Genomic DNA, 18,452 nt, shown 5'->3' with positions numbered 1-18,452 from the left:
AAGCTTAGACCACACAAGCAAACAGCACATTTGCATACATTTTAACATAAGCTCAGACACAGGAGTCATGGATGTGCAATAAATGCTTGACCTGGTCATGTTATCAGGTTAAAGATAAATTTGATATTTGCAGTGTTCCAGAGAACCAACATCAGGATCATTTGGGAAAACAAATCAGCACTTTTAGTCAAGTTGACAATACAGAAGTGGGCAAATAGTCAAGCAGACAAAGGTTTCACTTGGACCTACAAAAATGCTTTATGTCAATGCATGTGCACTTTGGCATATCAAACGCTACTATTAACTATGAATGTGTGTATAAATAAATAAATATATATAGATATATATACATATATATATATATATATATATATATATATATATATATATATATATATATATATATATATATATATATATATATATATATATATATATGAAAGGGTGGCAGTATATATGCCAATATTTGCTGAAATTAAAATAACCTTTAAATGCAAATCTTTACTCACAGTTCACTTTTAAAATGTAAAAAAAAAAATTAGTAAAATTTAGAATTGAAAAAGAAGCACATAAAGTGTCGTAGGACTGTAAATGTGTTGATAATTTGATATATTGTAAGTGCAGATTCATAATATATATCATATATTCATAATTCCTAACCTAATAATTAAAATGTCATATGAGATAAAAACAGAGATCCATATTTAAGTGGTTTTGTGCAACTATGTCGTGAATCTGTTTTCATAGTCAGGACAGCACTTCAAACCTGGACACACTTGTGATGTGTGGTGTGTGTGTGTGTGTGTGTGTGTGTGTGTGTGTGTGTGTGTGTGTGTGTGTGTGTGTGTTGTTTTTATGACATATCAGAACACAACTCTGTATAATGACATGGGTATGACACAGGTATTACAAGGAGAGGGTGACTTATGAGGACATAACCCATGTCCCCATTTTTCAAAACGCTTATAAATCATACAGAATGAGTTTTTTTGAGAAAGTAAAAATGCACAAAGTTTCCTGTGAGGGTTAGGGTTAGTGTTGGTGAAGGGCCATAGAATATACAGTTTGTACAGTATAAAAACCATTACACCTATGGGATGTCCCCACTTTTCACAAAAACAAACGCGTGTGTGTGTGTGTGTGTGTGTGTGCGTGTGTGTGTGTGTGTGTGTGTGTGTTTTTGTGTGGTACACTGAGCCAACATTGTAGATAGCAGGGCTTTAATTTCACTCTTTATCTGTCCAAAGCATTTTAACACACCCATACACATTCAATAGCTATTCTGTTTTAGAATAGATAGAAATAAATTGATACCTAGATTTATACATGGACAATAGTCATTTAGGTCCAATCTCAGTTTTTTTAAAAAGGTATTTGATTGATGCATTTAGGAAAGAAATAGCAGCATCCATCTTCACTTGAACATAGAATGGAAGCTCAGACACTAACCTGACCACCCATGCATATGTTCCAGCAGTCTGAAGGTCATATCTTTCCCAGGCGCCCTCTATTAGACTAGTAACTTATATAGAAACATCAGCACTCTTTTAGGGGCCCGTAAACATAGACATTCAACCTCACCACAGACTTCAGCAGATAGAGTTACTAATAACCTTTACTCAACCAAAAACAATTCACTTACATAGTGAGTGAAGGCAGGTAGGTTTATGAAAAATCATCTAGAGCACAGAGATGCCCTTTTTTCAATAAAATAATTTGCATATGTCTGCATATTTTAATAAAGAGGCCATCAATATAACATTCATGATATTTTTAGAGATTCATGTGTTTACTAATAATATATAATCTTTATAATTAAAAATAGAATGTCAAGATGGACAGTGCACACGTCACCCCATAAGCAAACTAAGACCAGAAAAATCAAGTCCCACATGTCAAATATAGAAAAATGGCATTCCAACATTATCTGGTCAATCAATTTAAATGAATTTACCCTGCATACAATATAATAGACCTAAGTCAGTATGGTGCCATGTTTAATTTTAGACAGGAATGAAAACGAGGCTGTGAGGGATAGAAGTACTGTGTGTTCATTGGAATGTATTGTTGTTTAAAAACATACTGATTGTGCAGCTGAAACATCTTTCTGGAAAATAAAAAAGCAGACAAAAACTCCATAAGAGTGTGTAGGAATTACATAAGTTTCACAACTCCATTTAGAGTAAAGACTGCAAGTCTTCCTTCACAGCCTCATTTTCATCTGTGTTAAATTCAATATGGCATCTCCCCTGATTAAGGTCATTAAGTATGAGTGATTCTGTTAATAAATATGATGACACCAAATTAAATGCTCATGAAAATTCAGCTTTGCCATCACAGAAATAAATTACATTTTATAACATAATAATAAGTTAAATAGTTATTTCAAAATTTAATTTTTATTTCACCATTTTGATGTTTAACACGTTTTTACTCAAGTGAATGGTGAGTATAAGAAAATAAAAATCTTACCAAGCACCTTTGTATGCAATTGAATTTGTGAATACACTTCAAAACTGTTTAGGTTTCTACATCACTGAGAAAGGAGGACCAAGAAAAGAAGACCAAGTGTAAGCAACTATGTTCTGTTTCTTGTCTTCTCTTGTTAAAGCAGAGTGTCAGAGAAAAGATACTGCCACAGCAAGCTGTCTATCATGGCCTTCAGGAAGCTCTGACTGGAGCCTCAGCTGGAGTATTTTCTTAAAACTGCAGCCACAGGCACTTTCTCATCTTCATCTGTAGAGACAACTAAGTAAACCATCTGTAGAATGATTACCCTGAAAAGTGTAAACACAACACTGTGGCTTTATTGACCAGTTCGACACAGAAACGTTCAATAAGTGAGTTTGAGGAAAGTCTGAAAATATATATTTTTCAAATTAAACAAAAGAGAATTGTTTAGCTCAGAGATTAAGAACATTATTTGGTATTTATAAGTACTTTTGTTTGGCCTTCCAAAAGAGGACACGACTAAATCAGTGGTTAAGTTGTATTTACAACACTGTTCCAGAATAGTTCAACCCAAATATTCAGATGTGTGCAGCACATTTTATGGAGGATGTTTCCTGATCCTGGGAGAGAAGATTACAATGCCAGCTGTTCTGACTCACAGTCTGTAAGTACATTTACATGTTTAAAGGATTTGCCACTGATGTTTCAAACACGAGTTTTGAGCAGTGTAGAGTAAAGCTTGTTTTTAGTCATTTCTCTGATCACAAATGCAGACATGGTTTTATGTTTACTTGGCGCGATGCAACGCAACGGGGTAAAAACACAGTATAAGTCATAATCATTAATTATGTCTCCAGTGGATGCAACAAATGGATTGTTTGTAATGGGTTTTATTGTTTTTGTCTTGTCATGCTATTATTCGGACTGAGACATGCATCACAGTCTGATCACAATGCTGAGGGGCGTAACATATCCGTCACATGCTTGAGGCATTCGACCAATCACAATGCACTGGATAGCTAGCCAATCAGAGCACACCTCGCTTTTCATACTGATGAGCTTTGTAAAAATCTAAGTGTTTCAGAAGGCGGGGCATAGATAATGTTTAGTATGCGGAAAATAATGTTTTCTGAACCTTAAACTGCATAAACACATTTCATTACACCAAATACACAAAATAATGTTCTTTTTAGCAACATCGTATGACCCCTTTAAAGGCTTTTACACAAATGGCTAAAATTATTTTGATCCACTCTATGCCATTTAAAACAAACTTTGTATTTATTTATTTACATACATACATGTTTGGGTGACCATAACACATTAAACTATATGCCTTATTCTTGGTCTTCGGTAAATGTGAACAATACTGTAAAACTCTATATTATAAGCCTGAATTCTTGAAAAAAATAAACAAACATGAAATGACACTTTGATATATTAATCGATATGGATATATGAATCCATGAAAAAGTGTTCAAAATTAATATATTTTGTCATATGATTCTATTAATTTCTGTATTTCCATTTGTCTCCTATTTACCAGACGTAAAAAAACAATATTGGGGGAAGAAAAAAGTAAGCATTTAAAACAATCAGTCATAATCAATAAATGTAAAAAAAGAAAAAAGAAAAAAAGAAGGACATGCCAAACTAGGTCGCTACATAACCTATGATGTCCCAGTTTTCCAGTGTTGAGCGAAGCTGTTTTATTATGAATTTCTGTCCCATTATAATAATGGGTTAAGTAAGGGAATTATTAGGGAGAAATTTGACTAGCAAGAGTTAATCTAGTCATAAAAAAAAAAAAAAAACTCAACCAAAAAAAATCAGCTTTGATAAACAACTGCGTCTCCTCTGACATTGATCAAAGTAAAACTGGACAGATAACAACCTGACCAATAGATGGGTAGTTAATTTTTAACTAATGTTAAACTTAGCTTAAGTAAAAAAATAAAATATATATTAAAATAAATTATATAAATAAAACGTTACCAAATGTAAAGTGCACGTGTAAACATTGGGGTGACTCGAGCCACGCTGTTTCACAAATCTTCACAGCTGTAATTTGTCGCCACCATCTGGACAAACCTGTACACAATAAACAACAACATTTATCGTAATCGCTTAAATCAAGATTTTTGTATGAAAATGATAATCATAAAATGAAAGAAGTTTTGAATGTTGAAAGAATCATATGACAAGGGTCATTTTGAATTGTGAAACATTTGGCACCATTATATTACAAAACGTATGCATCAGCTCAATAATGCTTGTCTGAAAATAACATGATAGAGGACAAAACTGTGTGACCAGCAATTGTAACTCTGTGATTGATTCTGTGAATCGTGTGACTGGAAATCAACTTTAGATGTTAATTACCATTGTAAATCGCTTAAATAATGGAAACACGCAATTATAATATATATAATAACCAATACAGATATGCAAATGCTATATATCTTTATTCAGAACATTATATAGAGTATTTCTTAAAATACAACCATTATCTATCACCTTGTCCTTAGTCTTGATTCATTTCAAGGGCAATAGTTTATATATTTCAGCGTGGGGATACAGACCCCAAGGGGATCCTTGCGCGTGCGCTGTTGTGAATAATCCAAGGTAATACGAAATACAAATCCTACTACGGCGAGGGATTGGGTCATAAATGTTGAATAGTTCTTAGTGACGTTGCTTGGTTACCTTCCTAAAGCGTCCATTCACGTACCTTCATTAAAACGAATAACCCAAACCTTCCTCAAAGTGAGAATCGTTCATTCGCCATCTGACTAGAGCACACCTTTCGCTGTCTGTCTGTCAACCAATCAGAGAAAACTATTGGACAAACGTCACACAATTTACTTAATATTCATGAGCCAGTTCTTCGCCATAGTAGGATTCGAAGCGTGCGTGTGCACTCTGTGTTGTCCACCGTGTACCAGTCTGAGCGCATTCGAATCTCTACACTTAGACCAGAGCCATGGTTTGAGTTACAGTACCTGCGGTCCATCCCATTATCAAATGATATTATTTTAACCAACTGCGACGAACTGCTCTGTTTTTCTGACCTGAAAAAGACCCGATTCCCCGGTCGGTCCGGATTAATTTTCTGCGCATCATTTGGACAGGCGTCTCTAGGATGGAGCACATCAGAACACCAAAGGTACTAACGTTACTGCTGGTGTCCTTTCTGTACGGGTATTTAATAAACGCTTGCAATACAGAGGTCATCCTCTTGATCGCTTTCGTTTTGCATGACATGCTTTTTAAAACGTAATATTTGCTTACCGATTGAATTTTCTGTGAAAATAAATGTTTTTACGGAATATGCCCAGTGATAGGCCACAGCGCAGCCCCCATCTAGTGCATTGTAACAAGATCTGAATAATGGTTCAGCCTCAGCACTGCTGATGCACCATGAGACTCAGCAGATCTTACTATTTCATAAAAAAAATAAAAAAATAAACCTTCTCTGTGGTATGGTATTTTAGGATTTTAATGTATTCAAGGTTAGGACAAGTACATACGTGATCTGTCCCTAGGTATACTTCATTTCATAATACTACTTGAATGTTTTAGAATAATGTCAAGCTGGGGAAAAAAAGAGAAGCTTGGTCTTATGATTGTGAAATAATTGACATCCTGTTACTATTGATAACATATAATGTAAAAGGTTGGTTTTTAGAAAAAAATAAATTAAATTAAATAAATATTGTATGTTGCTTTCTTTCAGGTGGAAAATGTGCGTATGATTGTGAGTCCGAGGAAATCTATGGTGGGAACATTATACCTTTCCTCTACTCACACTATATTTGTAGAGAACTCAGAGGCCCTTAAAGAGACCTGGGTAAGAATTGAAACCCTTTCATATAGACAATCAATCTTCTTCCTTCTTTTATTTTTTATTTATTTAATTTTTTTGGCTAAATCTAAATTTAAAACAGAAAATGGATTTATCTGTGTTTGTCTGTTTATCATTGACATTACTCATATTTTGAAATGATACAAGCAATCAAGCAGTTGAATTTCAGTTAAATATATCCAATTCTAAAGAGCTGAGTAGTAAAATACCACTTAACATGAGAGAGTGTGTGTTTATATATATATATATATATATATATATATATATATATATATATATATATATATATATATATATTTAAATGGGTAATTCTTTAACTGGTGATATTTTACCATAATTTGAGTTAATTCATTATCTGGTGATATCTTCTAAAAAATAATTTAGAACTTACTGTGTATCTTTATGTCTAAACAAGAAAGTTCTAAAAATATGAATATGAATCCAGAGTTTCTCAGCCACTAAGGATCTCTCTTGCTTCACTAGGTCCTGCACAGTTTGGTATACAATGTGGAGAGACTCCCAACAAACTCATCAGGAAGTCCTATCTTTATCCGCTGTAAGAACTTCCACGTTTACCGACTGCTGATCCCACAGGAGAAGGACTGTTTAGATGTGCTGGCCTGCCTCACCCGGCTTTCACGCCCAGGTAAAGAAAAACGAGCAAAAATCACAGTTGTGAATACTAAACATGATGCTTTCAGACTGTTCTTAAATAGTGGAATGCTAAATACATGCTTGCTTTCATTCATATTATATAGTATTAAAATCTGAAAATGTGTACAGTGTTTATAATTTTTTTCAATGATCAGAAAGAAAATATATCCTTTCAAAAAAAACTATGGTGATAATATACTGTAAGAATCTACTTGAAGTACCAAAATCTGATTTATGACTTAATTAATTAATCTGACTGTTAATCAAGTGGCTTTTCCAATCCATAAAACAAGGCCAACACTCGTATAGAGATGTGCACAAGGTCCTAGATGAAGGACCATCACATGATTTGGCGAAGCATGAATAATGTTCCATATATTTGCATTTTATTCTGTGAAAAGTGAATACTGTCTTTTTTGCTTTGACAATCCAAGGTCATCACAGTTCATTATGAAAATACACTGTCTGTGAAATTCAAACAACGTCAGAGCACAATTCTACGCAGTTTGAGAATTTCACCCATGAGAGCTACACACTCATTAATGTCCCTCCCTTACTAATGTCTTATGTGCAGAAAGCTACGGAGAGCTGTTTTGTTTCTCTTTAAACCCCAACCTGGATAAAGAGTTAAGGGAAAAGGCATGGGGCTTCATCGACCTGAAGGCAGAATTCAGTCGAATGGGAATACCCCGCAACCTCTGGCAGGTCACAGCAGCCAATCATGAGTACAGAGTAAGTATTTGATCAAATGCCTGTTCATGCTCAGGGTCAATAACCATGATTTCATTTTCCACAAAATTTCAGAGATCAGTGTTTGTGTCTTAAATTACACTGTGAAAAATAAAGGTAGAAGACTGTGCTTTAAGAGGTACTTTTGAGATCATGTAGTTTCACAACTATGACTGACTTTCTTTTATGGAACATAAATTGAGAAATAGCTCTTTTTTTTGTTTCTTCAGTAACAGAAAAGAAAAGTTGCTCAGGGGCAGAGCAAATTATTATATTTTAAGGAATTTCGATGAAGCTTGCACGTAAAGCATGTGTAAATGTGTCCTGAATGAGTCCTAGGAATGTGTGTTACTAAATAAACAGGGCCACTGTTGACCACAAGAATGTAAAACAATAGTTCTAATCTGAATATTCTGATTGGCAGTTGAGTGACACTTACCCATCAGAGCTGTTTGTGCCAAAGTCAGCCTCCCCCGCTGTCATTGTGGGCAGTGCCAAGTTCCGGAGTCGAGGGCGTCTTCCTGTTCTCTGTTACTTTCACAGAGACACCAGTGTGAGTGCAAAAATAATGACACTCCTTTGAACTCAAGATCAACCCAATATTGACTTTCTCTTTTTATATCAAGCTTAATGTTAAGCCAAATCTTTTCATTTGTCTTGTTGGTTTGTTTGTCTTTTCATTTGTCTTCTCCTCCCCACTTTTCTGTTTTTAAATTCTTACACCATTGGTTTTCTAGGCATCAATTTGCCGGAGCAGTCAGCCTCTTTCTGGTTTCAGTGCACGCTCCTCAGATGATGAGCTGATGCTGCAGGCCATTATGAAGTCAAACCCTCTCAGCGAGTTCATGTATGTGGTGGACACAAGGCCAAAGGTGAGGGATCCCAAAGCAAAGAGGAATATACTTATATATAAGTTTATAAAAAATATAAACTTATATATTTATATAGTTGGCTTTGGCCTTTTTTTGCATTACATTTGGCTTTTTTTGCAATACATGAAGCTAACCCCCCCCCCCCCCCCCCACCCCCATCTCAGAATGTTGGAATATAATGTTGATATTTTGAAAATAATCATAAATACCAGCAGTATTGTGACATTGAAACACTGTTTGTAATGATTTCCAGCTAAATGCCATGGCTAATCGTGCTGCAGGGAAGGGCTATGAAAATGAAGACCATTACACTAACATAAAACTACAGTTCATTGGCATAGAAAACATCCATGTCATGAGGAACAGCCAACAGAAGCTTATAGATGGTAAAGTGATTAATCTGCATTACTTTAATACCAGCAGATACTTGTCTGGTGTTGACTTGCTGTCCATATAAAAAAATACCACAGTTGGTGAACTCGCTGCTCCCTCCATGAGCGATTTCCTGTGGGGTCTGGAGAACTCTGGGTGGCTAAAACATATCAAAGCTGTACTGGATGCTGGAGTCTTCATTGCAAAGGCAAGACTTTTTTTACTAACAAAACATGGCATTATCTCATGTTTGAAATATGTCCAAAAACATCCGAGTTAAAAACCTAAGTACAAATGAAGAGTACAGATGCAAAAGCCTCTAAATGTCATTTGAAATTTTCTTTTAAAATGAACATTTTTATCAGGCTCCTATGTGTAGGTTCAGTAATTTTACTTTAATGGCAATGGATAGGTTCTTTCCATTGCCATTAAAGTGACATAACTGAACATAAATACAGGGGCCTTAGAATAAACTACTAATTTTTGAAGAATCATTTGTATCTTCAAATACAGTATAAGTATGATATGATCACACACATATTCTTCCATTCATATCTATGTTGTCAGGCAGTGGCAGAGGAGGGAGTGAGTGTTTTGGTGCACTGTTCAGACGGGTGGGACAGAACAGCTCAGGCCTGTTCGGTGGCTAGTGTGCTACTGGATCCATACTACAGAACTATCAAAGGACTGATGGTAATAATAACTTCATTTATGACTGATACATTTTGCTTAGATTTTTTTTAAACCGTACTAGTCCAACATAATCTAAGACTAAATATATAACATATTTTTTTCTATTTTGAACACAAGTCTTGTTTCTCGTAGGTTCTGATTGAGAAGGACTGGGTATCATTTGGACACAAGTTTTCCCATAGGTTTGTGTTTTTCATTTCAATCTGCATGTTTCTGGCCTCACATGTTGGACACCACATACAACTTGCAGTTAATTGCATAACCGAATTGAAGCTTTCTGTGGATCTCCCCTACGGTGTATGTTGTTCATGAATAACATGCGAAACAAGAAAAGTCTCATTCCTTAATCCATAGCAAATACTGTGACCAAACCATCAGTCATGCAGTATACAATGTTAGGCTCTGCATCTCTAAGCTTCAAGTGAGTCTCTACGCTCCAATCATGAAATGTTACATAGTCAGTCTCCCTAAATGTGAAAATTTTCTTACATGGAACAGAAAAGGAGAAAAGATTTTCAAGAATGCTCAAGCTGTTTTTTCCCATATAGCAAAAGCTTACAGTTACTGAAACATATTCAAAGTCTTCTAAAGCCATAACTTTCTGTAATGTTTATGTTGTTATTCATTCATGAGAAGTAATTAACATATGTGCACATTCATACTTGGCACATCTGTGACAGAAAACACCACTGGTTCTTGCGTGATTTGTAATGTGACGCACCAAGTTGGAATATCCAAAATTGCCAGTGAAATTGTGAGAAAGGAAAGATTAGTGGTGAAAGGTTGGCTATACCATTACTATTTTCAAATTCATTTATTACTTCTACAGGTATGCTCACCTTGATGGTGACCCTAAGGAGGTTTCTCCAGTCATGGACCAGTTTCTGGAGTGTGTGTGGCAGTTGATGCAGCAGTTCCCCTGTGCTTTTGAGTTCAATGAGCGATTCCTCATACAGCTACACACACATATCTACTCCTGCCAGTATGGAAACTTCATCGGAAATTGCCAGAAAGAGAGGAGAGATTTGAGGTAAAAATAAAATAATTGCTCATTTTATTGCAGCGAGAGAAGAGGGGGGAACAGGATCAGCAAAATTTGTCAGGCCTCTACTCACACCAGCTGCTTGTGCAACTGCAGCTCAACATGTCAGAGCACATACGATAACTTGGTTCTTGGTTGACAGAAATCAACTACTTCTTGTATATATGGACCACAGTCTGTTTACTGGCATGCTGTTCACAAAAAAACTAGGGCTGCTCCGATCACGATCGGCCGATCGTTAATGCGCATCTCGTCAGTAAAGCCGGTTCTCTAATCAGCGGTAAATTCCCTCAGGTGCGTGATTTCACATAGAGAAGCTGTTACTACACAGAGCCGTTGTTAACTGAGAAGATGCACAAATAAACGCTGAAAATTAAGTGGATTTGTGCATCTTCTCAGTTAACAATGGCTCCGTGTAGTAACAGCTGCTCTATGTGAAATCACGGACCTGATGGAATTTACTGCTGATTAGAGAACCGGCTTTACTGACGAGATGCGCATAACGATCGGCCGATCGTGATCGGAGCAGCCCTAAAAAAACATCCAGCAAGGGAAACAAAATCATTTTTAAGGTGATATTATGAGAATTCCTAAAGCACCAAACCAACCGTGGTGTCACTTGTGTCTCGACCAAAAGTTGCGCTCAGGGGCGTAGCACCAAATTCTGGGCCCTGTATACTCTCAATGTCACAGAGCAGTGAACACACACACACACTGAGAACACGCACCCGGAGCAGTGGGCAGCCATTTATGCTGCGGCGCCCAGGGAGCAGTTGGGGGTTCGATGTCTTGCTCAAGAGCACCTAAGTCGTGGTATTGAGGGTGGAGAGAGCACTGTACATGCACTCCCCCCACCTACAATTCCTGACGGCCCGAGACTCGAACTCACAACCCTTCGATTGCGAGTCCAACTCTTTAACCATTAGGCCACGACTTCCCTGCAAAGCTATATAGCTTTTAAATCTTAAAGTTCTGCATAATTAAGGGTGCGGCCACTTGAGTAACAGGTGGATTGCCACTGCCATCAATGCTGTCGAGCTAGGTGGGCGTGGCTTCAGCAACCAGCTCCTGTCTTTTTAACCATTTTCGATTATCCGGGAGTGACGTGCAGTGACCATAGACGCGCTGCCAAGATGGCGATTGCAGGCTCCGCCTACTTTATCTTCAAAAATGCTCTTCGGAAACCAATGGGTGACGTCACGGACACTATGTCCATGTTTTTATACAGTCTATGGTTAAAAATCACATTAAGCCTAGTAGGTACTATGCATACTTCACAACCATTAAAGGCAGGGTAGGTAATACATGTATAAACAACTTTCTTCCAAATTTGTTTAAACTTTCTATATATATCAATGCATAATTAAAATGTAAGTAAAAAAGAGTATAAAAATTGAGTGACTCTAGACCGTTTAATCTGTATTAAACACAGCTCATTATTTCCATTTCGGGACGAAACATAGGATTGGCTTAGGCGACTGTCACTCTCTCGCAACCATGGCAACCACCCTTTTGCCACACATGACCTGCCCACTTGCGCGTGCACGTTTGATTTGAGGAATTCAACAGGCACGGATCCTAGGAATACCAAAACAATGGCAGAGAAACAGCAAGCAAAATTCACAGTACCAGCCTATGCAGTTAGTGAAGGCAAACCAGGCAAAAGGAAGACAGTAAAACAGTACAAGAAAAGGCAATGAACAAAAAGTCTTTGGATAAACAAAGAAATAAAACGCGAGTTAATATCGGCGTGGCTTTCCAGCGATGGCGAGAACTGAGGGAACTCAAGGGGCTGAAAAGTGACTCCTTGATGGCTTTATTTCTGCTGGACAGGTAAATCTTTCTTTTTGTATTTTGATCATACATATTTTTTTCATGAAGCATGTGTCATTAGCACACGTAGCTGCGTAATATAGCTAACATAACATTACTTAGCGAGCCGAAGTAGAGGCTTTGGAAGGAGCCCAGAAGGGAGGGGGTGGAGTGAATGGAAATAATGAGCTGTCTTTAAAACAGTCGTGAGAGGTCTACAGTCACTCGATTTTTATACTTTTTTTTCAGAGTACTTACATTTTAATTATGTATTGATATATAAATAAAGTTTAAACAAATTTGGAAAAAAAGTTTTTATAAATTTTTTTACCTACCCTGCCTTTAAAGGGTGACATCAGATATAAATGTGTCCAGTGTGTGTGGACACAACCACCCTACAATGATAAAACTCAGTTCACGCCTCTTATTTTTTTTATGCCCCAAAAACCTAAAAAGTATAAACTATCAAGCCGTTTTGATTTTCTGACCAGTATAATGTCATATTGCTTAGGCCCCGCCCATGACTGTTTACATACTGTGTCAAATTAGCATATTTCTGCACTCATCCATTTAGCCAGTCTCGTAAGCAATGCAGGTTTTTTTATGTTGTCATTGTCATGTGATCTACCAGTATCAGTAGCATGACTCACATCACTTCCCTGCCTGTGGCCTCCTGGGTTAGTAAAGAGTTCATCAGAGGCACACTTCAGAATCTCACCAGAAGTAGCTCATCCACTTTTTGCCTATTGTTTTTCAAATACTATGAATTTGGACATACTACTTGTCTCCCATATTGTTTCCCACCAACTATGTAGTAGGGAACTAGGCTTAATTGGATGTAGGGAAAGTCTTGCTTAACTTTTCCTGGCTTGCTTTCATCACTTTCTTCTCTTACATTGGTTCTCTAAGCCGAACAGCCAATCAGAGTCTCTCACATCCAATTCAACATGATCAGTTGGCCGGAAAAGCCACCGATGAAAGTCTGACTAGGGCCAGCAGTGTGAAAAGCAGAATGATCAATGGCTTGGTGTGGAAGAAGAAGAACTAGTATGTGTCTGAGAAATAGCATTACTTAAACCAAAAATATGGTTCATCCCTTTAAATGCTTTAGATGGTCTTTTAACGTCAAGTGGGCATTCTGACCAGACCAACCTGCAAAGTGGACCAGATAAACATGCCAATAGTATACCCACTTAAAAAAAACTGTTCTCATCTCAATTTTTATTTTTTAAATAGATGTGGTATAGAATCTAGTTCTAAACAAAAGGAAATGTAGCTTGTTGTAATCATCGGACCATCTTGGTTTCATTAAGTTTATGTGCTAGTTTACTCATTCTCATTACTCAGTCTCTCTCTTTGTGGACTATGCAGGTTACAAGAGCGAACACACTCTTTGTGGCCGCACCTATGGGAGAACAGGTCTGAATACACCAACCCTCTATACAGGATAGACCACAGTCAGACACAGGGTGTTCTGAAACCTCTCACCACTGCCTACTGCTTCAAGTAAGTCAAGCGAACTGAATTGTCACTATATGATCATTACACTCTCTTTCACATTCCTGTTGTAAAATAGTCATACTTCTTTCGGAATTGGCTCAGAGATGACAACGCGCCATACTGTAAAAATAAGGAAGTGAAGTGAAAGTATAATAGACAAAAAAATAGCTTGCAGTGACACCTTTGTGCATGCTTGTTTTAAGCCAATGTAGCAAAGGAAAAGAAGTTGATTTATTTCAATATCGAATTAAGCAAGGAATAAACACACTTGTTAATTTCCACCAATGAAAGATTATTACCTTATAAGAGCGGTTGTTTGACTTGATCACTAGAGAGTTTTAATGATTTAATTTAGGCTAATCCAATCTCAAAGATACCTGTATGAAAAAGAAACAAGAGAAGAAACCTTCAGCTTCCATGTTCCTGATCAAAAAGCCTCCTCAAGTGTGTTCCAGTGGAGGTTTAGGTGGAAACTAGTCTTGAAAATTAAAAGATAGACCTATTTTGGGTATGTCATCTGGTTGGTGTGTGAGAATGGATCAGTGAATCAATGACTCAGTTTTACTTGTTAAAAACAGCACAGAAAAATGTTATTAAACCATTTTGTTACACTTAACATCGATGAAAAAGACTTACGGCTAAACTTCTACATGGCAGATTTGAATACACTGTTAAAAAAAAAAAGTATGTTTGTCTTTCCTAGTATAAATATGTAACATTTTTGAATCAACATGTATTTACTTGAGAAGCAAAATGTCTTCTGAAAAAGTTTTCTGAAAAAAAAGTATTAAAATGTTGTTAGTAAGTTTTTGCAAAGACAAAACTTAAGCAAGACAAACTATCTGTCATTTGGCAAGAAAAAACACAATAAGACACAATAAGATAGTTTTTTTCTGCCCAACTGGCACATTTTAACACTTAAAATAATGTGAATTGATAATATAAAAATAAAAGCTAATTTAAAATATTAATAAATAGTACTATAGAATTAATATCAATATTATACTAATAGTAATAATACTAAAATAAAATACCAACACAGTGAAAACATGCAATCTAGATCAAGAGAATACAAAAAGCCTACCAAAATATGATAACTGCAATTTTCTTTGTTCATTCATCGAAATGACATTGGCTGAAAAATCTATTAATATGCTTAAGAAAGTCAATAAAACAGCACATTGTGCTCAACAACGTAAACATTTTCTAATGATGTAGTGACAAGACCAAGCTCCCCCCTAAGTCTTTTATTGCTGCCTAAAATGCATTTTGTTTTTGGGAAGCGAATAAAATGAGTTTGTCGGGTGACTTTAGGCAACAGAGGATCAATCAACTGAAAATGATGTTCTAGGTTTTGGAAGGGGATGTACGGCCGTGCAGAGAAAAGTGTGGCCTCATACCAATCTCCAGCCGATTGCCTGAACGCAGTGAGGGAGGAGTCACAACAATTGGAGGAGGAGCTTAGCGCCCACCAGGAGGTACCACGGGAGACGGACGCTGGACAAGGCATACACATGCATGAATAAATATCACATCTGGAACATCAAGCATTTAAAATTCATCCTCAAGCAGAGTTACACATTACATGTTTACTATATTGTATACTAGTGTTCCATTTTATTAGGGTGACTATTTTTCCTGGACATGTGCTGGTCAGGATTTCTAAATTGCCAAAAATGTCTGGGTAAAACTAGTTTGACTAATAGTGTGCAGCTATTGTATGTAACATAATTGTACATAGTCAAAGCAATGCAAATATGTGTATTTATTTCTTTCTTTATTTTCAAGGATAACCCCTTGAGATGCATCATCTCATTTTCGAGGGGGTCCTTTACATTACAATGAAACCAGCATCAAAATGGAAAATCATAATTAAAGTAAATACAACACAAGACTATAAAAAACATTTAAATACAGTAACATTCCATGTTTATGTATCATGTACGAGGACTGTAGAGAGACTGTCAATTAGGAAACAAAGCCAAAACCTGGACATTTTTGGCAGTTTAGAAATGGAAGATGTTTGGATTTCAAACATTATCTCATTGGAATTAAATTTGTTCCTTCTTTTGTAAAACTCGCCAACCTTGTCCTCTTCAAACGTGTTACACAGAGACTTGCCCAACTGAAGGAAAGGAAAACTTCAGGGGAGAGGAAGAAGACCAACAAGTTGTCTGAACGTGTCCGACGTCCAATTCCAACCGAGAGCGATCTCAGCAGCCCTCAAGACTACTTCACTACCCCAAGAAGCGAGAAGAACACTCCTTCCTTCACACTGCAGCTACAGTTAGCAGCCCAGCACAAGAACGGTGACCCTGATGACCTTTCAACCAGCAGTGATTTCGAGTCAGGTGTGGCTGACCTCAGCAGCTACTCCTCTAGTGGTGGAGACGACACTAAGGACCCTGATTCTGACGAGGTGGTCAAAGCAAACGCCTGAATTAAAACAGAAGTGGTGACAAAGCACAGTAACGGGTACCAAACTGGGAACTGCTGTGTTTTTAATGTTATTTAATTTTTTTTTTATCATTGTGTGTGAATTTATATTTAAGTATGTGAACAAGTACACATATCTAAGATGGTCTGGCGATAAGACTTTATTTCATTATAGTAAATTCTTATTTCTTGTATGGTATTTTAGGTTTTAGTTTGACTGTGTATTTTACTTTCTGAAACTTTAAGCCGTCAAGTCATTTTTTGTCTACATTGTCCATAGCTATCCTCAGAACAGCATATTACCATACTACTCATACTAATACACAGAACATATATCAGATAACCCAGAATTATTATGAAAACTTGTTTCAGCCACGCGATGGAAAAAGAAAATAGTTAAATGTGACCGTTTGTCTCACAATTTTCTTTTATTACTTACAATTCTGACTGTTTTTCTTTGTTTGAGAGTTTAGATCTTGCAAATTGTTTTGTTTCCACCATAGATTTATCTAACAATTCTGACTTTTTGTTACTCGGCAATTGCAAAATCTTATCTCTAAATTCTTTCTTTATATTTTACAATTATGAAAAAAGTCTGAATTGTGAGATAAAACTCGTTATTGCATTATTTTTTAATCCCATGGTGAAAACGAGCTTCCGTACCAAATATTTACTTTTTTTGGCCAAAATACACACTGCTTAAAATTCTGTGTCCCACAAAGCAATATATGAAATGGAAGGAATATCTTCTATCAGGCTTTAATTTTTAATATATATTTTGGTTGGGAAATGTAATGCAACAGTTTTATTTGACCATATAGCACTGCATACTGTTATGCTAGGGCAGCATAGTGTATGCTAGAATTTCGTTCATAGCCCATATCTTCATTGAAATTGGACTGTGCCTATTTTGACCATATGATTCCCACTTGTGTGTTTAGAAAATCTTAGATGGAATGTGAAAACAAGAACTATAGGCTATGGAACCAAGAGCTGTATGGCATGCACACTACATTTACTTAATTCCCCTTTCTTTAATTGTAGGCAAACTGACATATAGACAATCAATCCCTCACACATCCATTTGATTTACCATTTCAGCTACAATAGTAGATTTTAAACAATTTGTCTGGAACTTATGAATATCTACATTTCTAAGGCAAATGCTCTCAATAAAGTGTTTGTCAAACAGCAAACAAAATTACAGCATATTTGGAGCCAGTTTTTTACAATTTTGGATGAACATAGATTTTAAATGTGTGGTTACTTCAAGTGAATGATTTTATTTTTCCCCAAACAGGTTTCCTAAACACTTCTGCCCCTTCTTGCATTGTTGGACAAACAAGTCAAACGCTTCCCATAAGTGCTTTGAAAGGAGCATTTACAAAGTGTTTACACTTCCTCAAGACCACTTACGAATGGCTTGGTGGGTTTCTTTGGTTTTAAACTGAGCTCTTGTGGATGCACTCATAAAATTCTGGGTGATACTGGTAAGCCAATTATTATTTTGATCGTATGGCTGATAACCAGAGGTGTAAAAAGTACTCAAAAATTTTACTCTTTAGTACTCAGTAAATATTTTACTCAATTAAAAGTACAAGTATCTGGTCAAAAACATACTTGAGTAAAAGTAACAAAGTACAACTTTAAATTTTACTCAAGTATTAAAAAGTAGAAGTACTTTTTTTCTGACAGACATACAGAAGAATGGTTAAAGGGAGAGAATGAAAAATGCAATGGCACAGGTCAAACATGTATATTTGGTTTCAACAACAACAATTAAAAAGTAAACACAGCAGAACACACACAAAAAAAAGAAAAATACAGGGAAAGGGATTAAAAGGAAACACCATTTCTACCCTCATGCCATCCTATATGACTTTCATTTATCAGATAAACACAAACTAAGTGTTTTAGAAAAAAATAAAATTCTCTTTATATAATGCAAGTGTATGGGGCATTAAAAAAATGACTATAAAACTATACACAGAGAATATGACAGTAACTCATGCAACCCATGATAATG

The 18,452-nt window shown here is 36.2% G+C and overlaps 1 protein-coding gene across 2 annotated transcripts; it reads left to right on the top strand.

The window, feature by feature from the left end:
* Positions 1-5,348: 5,348 nt before the first annotated feature.
* LOC132143514 (myotubularin-related protein 7-like) lies at positions 5,349-16,827 on the top strand. 2 transcript variants are annotated; one of them, XM_059553788.1, is made up of 14 exons: positions 5,349-5,617; positions 6,188-6,301; positions 6,800-6,962; positions 7,545-7,702; positions 8,124-8,252; positions 8,437-8,571; positions 8,825-8,957; positions 9,042-9,151; positions 9,511-9,636; positions 9,769-9,818; positions 10,466-10,666; positions 13,862-13,996; positions 15,342-15,496; positions 16,104-16,304. In XM_059553788.1, the coding sequence occupies exons 1-14, from the start codon at positions 5,594-5,596 to the stop codon at positions 16,166-16,168; spliced, it is 1,698 nt and encodes a 565-aa protein (XP_059409771.1). In that variant the 5' UTR covers positions 5,349-5,593; the 3' UTR covers positions 16,169-16,304. The 2 variants fall into 2 exon arrangements, with proteins under 2 accessions (XP_059409771.1, XP_059409770.1); XM_059553787.1 differs by having other exon boundaries at positions 5,351-5,617; positions 15,342-15,468; positions 16,104-16,827.
* Positions 16,828-18,452: the final 1,625 nt, after the last annotated feature.

This window comes from Carassius carassius, chromosome 7 (assembly GCF_963082965.1).
Source record: "Carassius carassius chromosome 7, fCarCar2.1, whole genome shotgun sequence".
NCBI classification, from domain to species: Eukaryota; Metazoa; Chordata; class Actinopteri; order Cypriniformes; family Cyprinidae; genus Carassius; species Carassius carassius.
The sequence above is the reverse complement of the archived record's forward strand: the minus strand, read 5'-3'. Positions and strand labels throughout refer to the sequence as shown.

Bases quoted from the DNA above. Each gene is read 5' to 3' on its own strand.
- LOC132143514 (XM_059553787.1), top strand. From the start codon at position 5,594: ATGGAGCACATCAGAACACCAAAG. The intron at 8,253-8,436 runs GTGAGTGCAAAA...TTGGTTTTCTAG, and splicing joins ACTTTCACAGAGACACCAGT to GCATCAATTTGCCGGAGCAG. The intron at 10,667-13,861 runs GTAAAAATAAAA...TGGACTATGCAG, and splicing joins AAAGAGAGGAGAGATTTGAG to GTTACAAGAGCGAACACACT.